The 14,033-nt window shown below is 38.3% G+C and overlaps 1 gene segment (V, D, J or C); it reads right to left on the bottom strand.

The window, feature by feature from the left end:
* Window positions 1-12,830: 12,830 nt before the first annotated feature.
* On the bottom strand, window positions 12,831-13,809 carry LOC106542817 (putative non-functional T cell receptor beta variable 23-1). The segment is given in 2 exon segments: window positions 12,831-13,123; window positions 13,761-13,809. Coding segments are annotated over 2 exon segments (342 nt in total).
* Between the last annotated feature and the right edge of the window lie 224 nt (window positions 13,810-14,033).

Below are 14,033 nucleotides of genomic sequence, written 5' to 3'. Positions count from 1 at the left end.
TGACTAGAAGATTTGGGGAAAACTATAACAGCTGCTAGCCTAGACACCTCTTCTGAAACCTAAATAGGTTAGAAGGCCATCATTTCATTTGAGAGCCAAGGTGGCGCAGTGGTTAAATGCAGCACTGCAGGCTACTGCTAGATCAGCAGGTCAGCGGTTCAAATCTCACCGGCTCAGGGTTGACTCAGCCTTCCATCCTTCCGAGGTGGGTAAAATGAGGACCCAGATTGTTGGGGGCAATATGCTGACTCTCTGTAAACCGCTTAGAGAGGCCTGAAAGGCCTATGAAGCGGTATATAAGTCTACTGCTATATTTGGTGATGTCCTACGTGCTATATAAAAAAATACTTTTCATATATTTTGAGCATGCATTTCCTTGGATTTAGCTTGAGGTGACAACCCCGAGTTATAAATTTATGTGAGAAGAATCTGTTTTTATTTTCAATATTGATGCTATACCTTATTATTCAATATTAACGCCACCTATAACCAGTGGTGGAATTTAGCTAGTTCGCACCACTTCAGGAGAATCAGTTGTTAACTTTCTGAGCAGTTTGGTGAACTGGTTGTTGGAAGAAATCATTAGGGCAGAGAACTGGCTGTTAAATTATTTGGATCCCACCACTGCCCATAACCCACCTTATTTCCAAATTTAAATTTAAAAAAATTCACAAAGATGCAGTCCTTTTTTCATAAAGGAGCTACTCTTTGCATATTTTTTGCCTTTTCTAACTTAAAATATTCTTTTTCAAGTGGAGCATAGAAGATAGTGTATATTATTTATGTGACAACATAAATTCACAGTGTGTATAAGCATTTCAGTGTTGACAATTTTATTTTCAGTCTCATTTTTAATGGTCCCCAGCAATGAATTCAACTTTTTTTTTTAACCCTTGCCACATTCTGGGTGAAATGTTATGGAGATAATAACCATTAATATGACTGAACCTTTTGTTTTGTTATTGCTGTTCCACTATGCTAGACTTTGTGTTTTCTTTTACTGCATTTACCCAATTATTGTAAAATTCATGCTTCCAGGTGAAAATGTTCTTTTGAAAACTTTTGAAAATACACTATTTTACACAAGAGCTACTGGGCTGCTGATCTTTCTTTTTTGTACATTTATGAGGTAAAGCCACAATCTTCACCCATTATATCCTGTCAATTTGCTTGTATAGATTGGGGTTAATATTGCTACTGCTCAGCTCTCCAATACAAATTTTGATTGTAAAAAATCTTGTATTTTTATTAAAACAATAGAAATTTATTTAAGAAGACTTGACAATTGTTTGTTACTGAACAATTATTCAGTTCTTTGGATTGCTCTGGAAATAATAATTCAAGTAGAGTAAAAGGACTGATGGATCTAATCTGAACTGTCTTTATCATTCTTTAGCATGTTATTGAGATGCCTGTTGCTCAACCATTCCACAATTATGCTGGTTTATAACTGTAATAAACATTTGATTGATTGAACCATTCAATAATGCAAAATTCAAAGGTTTCTTACTTCAAATGTAGTTAACAATTTTATTTAAAATTGGTGGCCATCATGATTGGTGAAATTAAATTAATGGAATGTAAATAAATTTTTTAAAAAAAGAACTACAAAACATATTAAGTAACTTCATATGTCATTGTGATCCTATAGAGCAGGGTTGTCAAACTCAAGGCTTGCAGGCTGGATCTGGCCCACGGGTGCTTAGTTCTGGCCCACAGGGCCACCCTGGAAACAGTGAGGGACCGCAGTATCTCTGCCAGCGAAAACAGAGCTCAAGAGAGCCGTGTGCGACCCTCCCAAGCTCCGTTTTCACTGGCAGAGGATTGCAGGAGGCCATCACAGCCAGAAAGAGAGCTTGGGAGCCCATTTTTGCTGGGATCCCCACAGGTGCCCCCGACATGTATGATGTTGAGCTGGCTATGGCCACCCTGGCCACACCCACCCTGGCCCCCTGAGGTCAAAAACAACCCTGATGCAGCCCTCAATGAAATCGAGTTTGACCCCTCTGCTATAGAACAAGAAATTTTAAAAAACCAGAAACAATAGAAAAGTGTTTTTTCTCCATTAAGTGTGAACACAATGTCCTGTTTTCACCCTTTTCCCTTGAAGCAGCTGCAAGGCCTTTTGTTGCCAATAAAGTAACTAAAATTCACCCCTCTTGACCTGTCCTTGATATGACAGGGTACTTCCATGGGTCCTGAATTTTCACGTTAGCTTATCTATAACCTAAAAGATAACATCTCCTGCATCTGTCAGTACCAGATGTTTCTTTCCCAGCTATTCTTGGTGGAGCAAAAAACTTTGGCATGCATAAGCTCTCAAGGTCCCCTAACTCATGCAAAGGAACCTGCATATGTGGCTGTAACATTTTTCTCCTGTACACGTATATGTACGAATACATGCACAATATAATTATAATGCACTAGCTGGATACCCAGGCTTCGCGATGAAACTATGTGATCGGGCAATGCAGGAGAAATCCGGTTCACTCCACTTCAATCTGTTGGCTCGTGGTGGTCGGTGATTGAAACACATAAGGGAATATTGCTCCTGCTGCCTTGAGTCTGGAAGCAATTCCATAGGTGGAAGGCGTAGGCATTTTGGTGAAGTACTGACATTTAATACTGTAGGAGCCCCAGACCACTCCTGAGTGAAGGAGTGGAACATCTGCCAATTTGAACTGAGGTAACAGAATATGAGGCAAATAGAAGTTGGAACAGAGTTCTTTTCAGGTGAGGAGGGAGAGTAGAACTCCTTAACATCAGAGCGTGTTAATTACTGTATAAGAAAAACTAATGATCTGGGAGCCTGGAGGTTGCTTTGATGACGTGCGATCTCAAAGCTCTGAGATCGCACTCGATACTTTTATTGCTGGGGGGTTCCAACGGACCTAAATCATCCTAAAGAGATGGTGAACAGGAAGATTACATCTTGCTGATCTCAGGGATATCGCAAAATCTCTGAGAAAAGCAGGTCTAAAGTCTTCTGCTGGCAGTAAAAATTCCAGTCTTTCAAGGCTGACAAAGTCAGGGCAATATGGAAAAGTGCTAAGCTGGTGAGAAACTTTTATTGTTTAAAAAAAACGGACTGCCTAAAATTTTTTAAAACTAACTTAAATCAAAGAATAGAAGAACTTAGTGGCGATTTTGATCTTTGTAATGGTTCTGGACAGTGGTTATCTTACTTTTTAAATGTTATTTACATGGATTGATTCTAAGTAAACCTTTTCAAATGGACAGACTACTCTAACATTTCTTCTGACTCTCTGTAAGCTATAAATTGACTGTTTACATCTCAACACTTTTATTGCTTGGCTGTTCTGGCTTAAGATCTGCTAAGATTGTACAGCTGTTCCTTTGTAGTTTGCTTTCACTGGCGAGTTTTTCAGTCTTGCTGAGCTTTTAAGAAAAAATACAACTGTGTATATACATGGCATCTCTTAAAGCCTCTCTCCAAGCGATACTTTCAGCTTTGAAGAGGGTGTTTGATACAGAGAAAAGAATTGAAAGAAAATTGGATTATTTGGTGTATTTGGCAACAAATTGTGATGAAAAAACAGAGGATGTTCATCAAATACAAAATAAGAAGATGAAAATTCAAAAAATGGAAATGGATGGATATAAAGAGTTTGAGCTTGTTGATATTCATGGCAATTGGTTTATTTCTGAGGGAGGAAAGAATGGAATATTTGAAGAGGAATTAAATGGAGAGAAAATTTATTTCAAAGGACAGGACACAGAAGGAGAAGAAAGCATTAAAGAACTTATGGACTATGAAATACTATTTGCAAAATATTCGATAACACTGCTGAGAATTAAAGACAAGCTGATAAAGGAAACAAAAGGAGGGTGTCAACATTATATGAGAGATACTACAAACAAGAAGGTGCAAAGATCATTTCATACAAACTTGTTTTAAAAGATGTTTGGAGAATTGGATCCACAAATGGCAGTAGATATAAGATTGTTTTGTTATTGGAGAGATAGAGGTTGATAGATGGAAGAGTATAATTCAAAATTAGCTAAACTTAGCTAAATCCAGTGGTAATAGGTATAGTTAAATAAAAATTGATAATGATAGGAATGTATACAATGTTGAACTGTTATGATAAGTAATAATTGGATATGAGAAGGGAAGGTTAGAAATATTTTTGGACTATATATAAAGATTATTATTAATAATAATAATTATAATAAAAAACAAAACTAGATACAGTTAAGTTTTAACTAATAGGGGGAAATGTTATGATATAGGATATAGTTAAATAAAGAAAGGATAATGATAATAAATTATATACATGGAGGATTAGAAAATTTTGGTATTAAATATCATGGATGTTTAGCTAAAATAGGATATGAGGATTTAATGTTAATGGAGGATTTTACAAATAAGTAAATGAAATGTCAGCATGTGGTTATGTATTGAATCTTTATATATTTAAGGATGAAGCATGTTTAAATAACTATAATCAAATAAAAGTGGAGGTATGATGATGTTAATATAGTAAATATTTGAGTTAAGATATTTGAATTAATATGAATTATATTTGATGACTGTGGAAGAGATGCACAAAAGCCTTTTGTAACCAGCTGATACACTTTCTACAATATGTAAAGAAGGAGGAGTTGTATGTTTGTTTTGAAAATAAATAAATAAATAAAAATAAAAAATAAAAACCTAATGATCTGATAGTTATTTCAAAAAATCCTTTCTTAGCGAGCCCCTAGAAAGCAAGAGGAACATATTTCAGGTTTGTAGGCTTTGTGGTTCTGGAGATTTCATGATGAGTGAGTGGTACTTGGCTTTTATATATAGAGATGTACCTACACTTTGTAACACATCTTTTCAGTCATGAAACAGGATGCTCCTCATACTATTATGAAGGATATTCTGTTGCAGAGCCTGATAAACTTCTATCAGATCTAAGCAGATCTACAAAGCAATACTCTTTCAGATCATGATTAATCCATATGGATCATGGTGGTTGATTACTTCTTTAAGTAACATGTAGACAGAGGATGATAGAAGTTGTAGTCCAACACATTTGAAGAGAACTAACTTGGGTAAGTCAAGAATCAATTCAGCAGTCTTAGTGTCTGCACACACCAGTTCAGGCATTTTTCAAGCCTGTGGTTGGTAATTGTGAGAACAATGGTAGTGGATCCAACAGTGGATAAGCTGCTACATGACAATGTAAAAAAAATGATAGATAGCATAACAAATTAAATACCAGTTCATAGATTCTCTTTTAATTTGAAAACAAATAAACAAAGTTCTAATCTATATATGATGCCATCATTAACTCATTCTGAAATGCAAATGTACAGCTAATCGATATTTATGGTAACAGTCATAATATACTTTGTGATTTTTATTGCTGCTGTTCACTTTACAGCTATATGTTTGTCTTTCAATTCAATAATCCTAAATTACTGATTTGAAAGAAGGTACTGTATATGTCTCAAGAAAAATAGGCGAGTGATAGAAAATGCTTTAAATGCTTGGGTAGACAAGTTACTCTTTTGAGAAATTTTAAAAGTTCAAAGGTGACAGTGCATAGTTTCAGAAATAAAATAATGTATTTCATATTAGTAAATGTATTATTATTATTTGTTAATTCAAAAGTTAAACTAAAGTAATAATAGCAACATATTCCAAAAATATGTTCTAATTTGTTTTGTTCCTGTTTCATTGTACTCTATATATTATGAATTAAGTGAATTTGGGTGGACAAAACAGGACCATCTAATGTCAGCATTCTCATAGGTACCATGGCACTCTTGAAAAAAATGAATCTTTCCACTGGAATTACAAGTCTAAATATAAGTGTTACTAACTTGCCATAACCCAAAATTCAAAACAAGAGAAATCATCAACTGTTTCTAAAAAAAGAGTTGTACATTTAACAAAGTATTTTTTGATTGGTTGAATTGGTTTGGTTTAGTTTAGCTTGGTTTGGCTTGCCTTGACTTGACTTCCCTTGACTTGGCTTGGCTTGGCTTGGCTTGGCTTGGCTTGGCTTGGCTTGGCTTGGCTTGGCTTGGCTTCACACCACCATAAATTCCAGTTTCCCAACAGTAAGTAACAATGACAAATAATCAAGTATGATGATAATTAAAATATCCTGGTTAATGAATAAAAACACTTAAACTAAGCAGGAAAAGCAACCTAAACAATTAAACATTAATAAATACAGTTTTTATCACCCATTTAATGGAAAAATATTCTCTAGAACTTCCATTTAACTAGTATGTAGAAGGCTACCAAAGAGGTCCTAATCTAGGAAAAGTCTATTCCAGGTCAGCAGCACCAGCACTGAAAAACAGAATATTTTGCTCTGAACAATGCTCATCTGATGAAAGTGGGGAAAGACAGTAGTTTTTCCTGGGAAGAAAATATTGGTTACCTTGATTCTGACTGGAGGAGCAGATTATTGCTCAGTTAAGAGTGTACATTTGAATTGTGGTTGACCTCAAACTACAAATCTATTAAAAAGAGGTCGGGCTGAGATTGGCCCAACTATGCAAGTCTGGGATTGAGCACAGTTCTGAGTTCATGTCTTCTCTATTTAGTTTCAACCTTTTGATAGAGAGAAGAGTTTTTATAGAGAGCTTAAAGCATTTCTTCCATTAAAACATAGTAATAAGGATATTCAATATATATTGATCAAAATTTTGAAAAGCAATCTAAGACTCAGAACAAAAATGTGCAAAGAACAAAAAAGCAATCAATGGTTTTATTAAAACTACTCTTGCTAAACTGCTCCCCTTCAAATATGTTTAGCAACAGCCAGAATTCCCAGCTAGCAGGGCTAAAAGAAGCCAGTGAGATGGTGAAATGGGAAGATAGGCTCTGAATTATTTCCGTGGTCTAGCAGAAGGACAATAAAACTATTTTCCTGGTTCAGTAGCTAGAATTTCTGTTTTTCAGATTCTACAAATCCAGAGACAAATCCCTGAGACGGCAATTCAGGATAAAGTAGGTATTTGGCAACACTAACATCCTTAGTTCAAGCTCTGAATGTCTCCTATTAAAAAACCTCAGATCACGGAAACATTCCTGGTCATGATGTGAGAAATGAATAACGATCTGAGAATATGTCACCAGTTCCTTGAAATAGGGTGGTGGCCACCAAAGCTGACATTTGCAATTACCACAAAATTTAAAACATTGGTTGGGTGCTGTTTGTTCTCCCTAATAAATCCTCAGAAAAGCAGTAAAGAATTGAGAAAGAAAACAAGAGTAAGCAACAAGAATAAGAGTAAGAAGAGAAAGAGGACAAGAGTAAGAAGACCCATGAGCTGCATGAAGTCAAAAGAAGATCATGAGAAACTTCATGGTATTTCTACCAGGGGTTATTTTATGACCTATGAGAGGAATTGGCTAATGAGACTTCTCTTCTATATACCTTCCTGCAGGCTTTATCTTGCCAAATACTGTGGTTGTGTCAGCTTTTATCTTCCCAGGATCTTGGCATAAATTTAAGAGTGATAACCCTGTGCTATTTTCAAGAGCAGAAAATACATATTTGCAATTGTGGTGAGCAAACCTTCCTGCCCTGGAAATTATTGTACAACTCTTCTAAATCTTCACTACATCTCTGCGGAGTATTCTAAAGCACACTCTTTCCCTCCAGACCGTACAGGAGAGGTCTGCAGGAGAAACAACACAAAGAACAACTTTGTACAGGATATTAGTGGCTTAAGGTGGCCTCTATTGTTTTCATAATAAAGCTGACTACATCAAAGATGGTGTTGGATTTTTACTGAGAGTCCTAAAACCACAAGGTTCCATCTTAGGCCCAGTATTCTTCAATATCTTCATAAATGACTTAGATGAGGGAATAGAAGGGGAACACAACAAATTTGCAGATGATATTAAGCAGGCAGGAATAGCCAACACCCCAGAAAACAAGCTCAGTATCCAAAGGGATCTTAACAGACTTGGACAATGGGCCCCATCCAACAAAATAAAATTTAATGTGGAGAAAAGCAAGGATTTAAATTTAGGCAGGAAAAACCCAAGGTACAAATATAGATTAGGTGACACCTGGCTCAAATACAGTAACTGTGGAACAGACCTTGGAGTCCTAATGGATGATGACTTAAATATGAGTCAGGAGTGTACAGCAGCATTCAAAAAAGCTAATACAATCCTTGATTGTATAAATAGAGGCATAGAATCAAAATCACGTGAAATATTATAAAACCTTAGCAAGACCTCACCTGGAATGCTGCATCCAGTTTTGGTCACCACATTACAAAAAAGATGCTGAGACTTCAGAAAAAGTGCAGAGAAGAACAGCTAAGATAATTAAAGGGCCCAGAGACCAAAACTTATAAAGAAGGTTGCAGGATTTTGGTATGGCTAGTCTAGGGCAAAAAAAAGGACTAAGAGGGACATGATAGCAGTATTCCAGTGCTACAAAGAAGAGATTAAGCTATTTCCAGAACACCAGAGAGCAGGACAAGAAACAATTGATGGAAACTAATCAAGGAGAGAAGCAACCTAGAACTAAGGAGAATTTTTCTGATAGGGAGAACAATTAACTAGTGGAACAGCTTTCCTTCAGAAGTTTTGGGTGCTTCATCACTGGAGGTTTTTAAGAAGAGACTGGTCAGCCACTTCTCTGGAATGGTATAGGGTCTCCTGCTTGAGCAGGGGTTGAACTGGAAAACCTCCAAGGTCCCTTCTAGCTCTATTCTGATTGAAAACGGATGCAATTTCTGGACCCAGATATCAATTCATTTCTTGGATTCCTGATAATCTCCTCTGAGTATTGGAGGTTCTACTGACATCATGATAAAGACTTCTTGTATTCTGCTTTCTGGAGATGTAATAGCATTTTTACAACACTGACTTGCGTCTCCGTAGGATATCGGGTTGAATACTGATCCTCCATAGGATCATAATTGAATCACATGATTTTGAAATGCTTATTATTCTCTATTTGCTACCCAGGCCTGAGGTAAAAAGTTCATGGAGAGTTTTTGTCAAAAGATAAAGTGGAGGGGACTATATTTCGCTGATTGCACAAAATACACCTCTTGAAGTGAGAGAGGCAGAAAGAAGAAGTTCAAATTGCGGAACTCATTCTGTGGCTTCTCAGCTTTGAATCAAGGAGGCCTCTTCTCTAGGCTTAGTTTTTCGAAAGAAAAGTAATGGAGAGCCTGCCCTTCATGCTGCTGCTGCTGGGCATGAAATTATGCCCATTTATTTGCTCGCACTCCAGCTTGGCAACTTTTCCTTTTCCAGACTCCACGACTGGCTGATTTTGGAATTTGAGAAGCCTGGCAGGGGCAGAAATGTTCATTCAGAACAGTAAAATATATCCCGGGTTTAAGACCATTTAGTAGTACACTATGAAAGAGTCTGCTCACATATGAACTCCTCTTAATTTAATAATATTTCTCCTAGGATTTCAATCTATAAAAATATAAACACTTAATCAATGTCCAAGAAAAAGACAGCCACATATTAGCGACAATTTATCTTGGATCCTTGAGGGTTATGTTTGTTTGCTTTTTCCGTGCATTTAAGTGGATGCCTACACTGTATGACAATATGAAGGACAAGAAGAAAACTTTCATTAAATCAATTGACTGTGTCAAATATACAAAGCTGATTTTTAAAAATGCAAATAGATACAAAAAAATTATAATAAATCATCACGTTTACGTTTACGTTTATTAGGATTTGTATGCCGCCCACTCTCAGAGAGACTCAGGGCAGCTTACAAATAAAGTGGGGAGGGGAAACATATAAAAATTAAAAAGTACAGACATTAAAATCGCACAACATTCATAACATAAAATGGGGCTGGATAAATCAACAGCCCCAGGCCTGCTGGAAGAGCCAGGTCTTAATTGCTTTGCGGAAGGTCGGGAGAGTAGTAAGGGTCCGGATCTCCACGGGGAGATCATTACATAGGGCCGGAGCAGCTACAGAGAAGGCCCTCCCCCGGGGAGTCGCCAGCCGACATTGGCCGGCAGATGGAATCTGGAGGAGGCCTAATCTGTGCGATCTTATAGGTCTCTGGGAGGTAAATGGCAGGAGGCGGTCTCTCAGGTAACCAGGTCCTAAACCATGAAGAGCTTTAAAAGTAATGACTAGCACCTTGAAACATGTCCGTAGACCAATAGGAAGCCAGTGCAGCTCACTGAGGACAGGTGTAACGTGGGTGTACCTAGGTACGCCCACAATCGCTCGCGCGGCTGCATTCTGGACTAACTGAAGTCTTCAAACACTCTTCAAGGGCAGCCCCATGTAGAGCACGTTACAGTAATCCAGTCTTGAGGTGACAAGGGCGTGAGTGACCATCCAAAGGGCCTCCCGGTCCAGATAGGGTCGCAATTGGTGCACCAGGAGAACCTGGGCAAAGCCCCCCCGGTCACAGCCGACAAGTGATGTTCTAACATCAGCTGTGGATCCACCAAATTGCGAACCCTCTCTGAGGGGCGTATAGTTTCACCCCCCAGGCTAAGAGATGGAATAGCTGGACCATCCTTGGGAGGAAGCATCAATAGCCACTTGGTCTTGTCGGGATTGAGTGCAAGCTTGTTTGCTCCCATCCAGACCCTGAAAGCCTCCAGGCACTGGCACATCACTTCTATCGCTTCGCTGAGTTGGCATGGGGCGGACAGATACAATTGTGTATCGTCCGCGTATTGGTGGTATTTAACCCCGTGCCAGCGTATGATCTCACCCAGCGGCTTCATGAAGATGTAAATAGGAGAGGGGACAGGTCCGAGCCCTGCGGCACCCCATAATTGAGGGGCCTAGGGGTTGATCTCTGCCCTCCAACCAACACCGACTGCGACCTGTCCGAGAGGTAGGAGGAGAACCACCATAGAACGGTGCCTCCCACTCCCACCTCTCGCAATCGTTGCAGAAGGATACCATGGGTGATGGTATTGAAGGCCGCTGAGAGGTCAAGAAGCACAAGGATAGAGGAGTAACCCTCATCCCTGGCTCGCCAGAGATCATCGATCAGCGCGACCAAAGCAGTTTCCGTGCTGTAACCAGGCCTGAAACCCGACTGAAAGGGATCACCCCTACAATTAGCGCTAATCTGATACAGATATTTTTCCCCACATGCTTTTAAGTAGATGTCTATACTGTAAGACAATATGGAAGAAATATTACTGGAGACCAAACTCCAATTTTTCTCTCAGTGATCAAAATGCCCTCCTTCTCTTAGGCAGGGCTTAAGTGGAGTTTCAGCAGCTGACAGGTTAAGATGCATGAATCATTTTCAAAAGAGGGCAAAATAGCTGGTTCAAGGTGGGGTTAGGGATCTACTTCTTTCTTAACTTCCACTTTCTTTCTTTCCTTGCCTCCTTTTGGCTGAAACAACGTAAAGTGAGTACTCATCTCTGTCTGGATCTACGATCGAATGGGCTTTGTCCCCCAGAGAATTCCTTTGCCCTTCATATGAATTTACATGAGGCTAGATTAGACTTTAAAACTGTCACGTTGAGTCTCTGATTTTACTGAGAACTTTCCACTTCCATAATGTTCCAGATGATCACACTGCTAAAAATGTGATTTGGATGGCACTATAATAATATAGATTCACAATCGGGCAGCTTAATTGCACTCAGAGAAGCAGCACTAATGTCTCTACATTACGTTGGGGAATAGGGGATCAGACTTGAGGCCAGGATTATTCAACATTTTACTTAATGACCTGGATATGGGACTGATGGCGTGCTTTGATTTAATTTGTAGATATCACAAAGCTGGGAGGTCTGCCAAAACTAGGCTAACAGAATGAAATTGCACTCTAATCTGAACCAATTTCATTGCATTTAAGTACAATGACAATAAAGATTATACTTATACTAAATAGATGGGCTGAGAGAAACATGAGGTCCTTTAAGAGAAAGAAATACAAGATATTACATTGAAGAAGAAGAAAAATGTAGGCCATATGTTCAAGGGGACATCTGAAAAGGACTTAGCTGTGGTCTGTGACAAGAAGCTGAATATGAAGCAGGAGTGTGAGGCAGCTGCTAGAAGGTTTCCAAAAATTATTGGGAAAGTAATATGGCAAAAGTGAATTTATTTGGTCAGAAGTGGCACTCCTTCTTGTAAGCTGGTGATAAATGGCTTTATCCCAAAATTAGACCTTTAACCATTCTTATCCTGGTTTGATTTCCTTTCTTCTATATTATCTCACTGTGGTATCTTGCAGTAGGAGTTATTATAGTCTGCTTCAGTCCAATCAGGGGATAGTTGTTTAGAAACAATGGGAACTTTCTGTAACTATAGTACTGCACGAACATAAAATGGAAATGATTTTTGCTTGGCAATATAGCACTCCATGTTTATATAGAGTAAGACCACAGGATGATGGCAAAGAGTTAGCTTCCCTTTCACTTTGCAGCCATCTAGAGATTGCCTGGATTTCTACCTCCAAAACCTGGTACCCTGCTTAACTTACAGCTACCTTGTTTTTTATTCCCATTAACTATCTCAGCGTTTCTTACCAATCTTGGGAGTACCCTTTTGAGCAATTTATTCCCAATTGCTCTCATGGTACATCTCCGAACTCAGTTTGCTTTTCCTCAATGGCATCATAACAAAATTCAATTTGGCTATGTAAGTAATGACCCCTGTTTATTCTAGGCTCTCTGATCCCTTGGTATCATGTGTGGCAATCCAGCCTTCAAATTGCTTGAGTTCAATTTTTCAGTTTTGTTGATATTACATAGTTAAGCCTGGTTGAGAAGACCAAGGTGCCTTTGTAACCACACAAGATTCATAGATTAAAAACAAATGGGGAAGATTTTTGAAGGAAGAAGATGGTATTTTAATGTACTGTGGTTTAACTGCTTGCACAGAAGTACACTGCTGAATCCTCTGGCTTCACAGCTGATATACTCAAAAGACAGCGATCCAGCATAGGCTGGTCAGCATTCAGACGGTGCAAAGATGGATTTTTCTGCAGGATGTTACCATTATAGAAACTATAGAGGAGCTGAAAATCCTGCTGCTGTTTATGCTGCCGAAACCAAAGCATATTACGATGCCCATAGCCTTGTCTACATTCCAATCTAGCATCTTGACCTTCTTCCAGAATCATGCTCTGTGGTTGGATGATGTTGGCATCTGAGCATCCTAGAAGAGAGTATATGTAAGAAAAAATTAGCTGTCATTTTTAAGAAAAATCATTTTTTTCATTTTTCAGACGAGAAACTGCAATCTGTTGTGGAATCAGCAGGCTATACAACCCAGCTGAACCATTTTTTTAGTTTCAGCTTTGTAGATGTTTGCAATCTATTTTTGTACAGGGAGGAAATAAGGTTTAACACTTGAATTTACTAAAAGTTAGTTGCATGCACATGAATTTAATATATCCTGTGAAATGAACATGGGTTTCTTCCATATAAGCATACCTATGACTGCTTCTTTTATGAATATCTGTAGAATGTCTGCAAGCAAACAACAAAGACAAAACTAAGAATGGATTGAGATCTAATGTATTTTGTGCTTAATGTTAGCATGGTGGGAATCCCTATGCCCCAATCTAAGGAAAATGAATGCAATACTCTGATTACTCCATCAGGTCCAAGTTAGAGCAAAACATCAGGGAGATAACTAAGAGACCATTTTGTTTCCTACTGAATCTGAAAAGCTAACATTGTCATGTCCTGTGCAAAAAGTTGCTACCCTGGGAAATTCATTTTTCCACTCTGCTGTTTAGTCCTTAGCCCTCCACTTGGAATTAATACAAGAGAACCGTAACAAAACCTACCTGCAATCCAAAGAAAAGCAGCTACCCATCTTGTTAGCGGAGTATTCATGTTGTACCTCTGACAACGTTAAAGAAAATCTTTCTGAGATAGCAAGAGCAGGATTTCCTTTTCTAAGTAATCTGAAAGTTTGATTAGATCTCCCCCCTGAGGCCAACTCTCTTTAGGCCAAGTGTCTTAGCTTGCCTTGCTATGTTGTGTGTTGTTTAGAAGGAATCCATTCCTGCCTGAATTTCTGCTGTGAGATTTCCCCAGTAATGACTTAAACAGCAGTA

The sequence above is a fragment of the Thamnophis sirtalis genome, unplaced genomic scaffold, assembly GCF_051295495.1.
Source record: "Thamnophis sirtalis isolate CommonGarterSnake01/CBP01778 unplaced genomic scaffold, rThaSir2_p1.2 scaffold_5, whole genome shotgun sequence".
Lineage (NCBI taxonomy): Eukaryota > Metazoa > Chordata > Lepidosauria > Squamata > Natricidae > Thamnophis > Thamnophis sirtalis.
The sequence above is the reverse complement of the archived record's forward strand: the minus strand, read 5'-3'. Positions and strand labels throughout refer to the sequence as shown.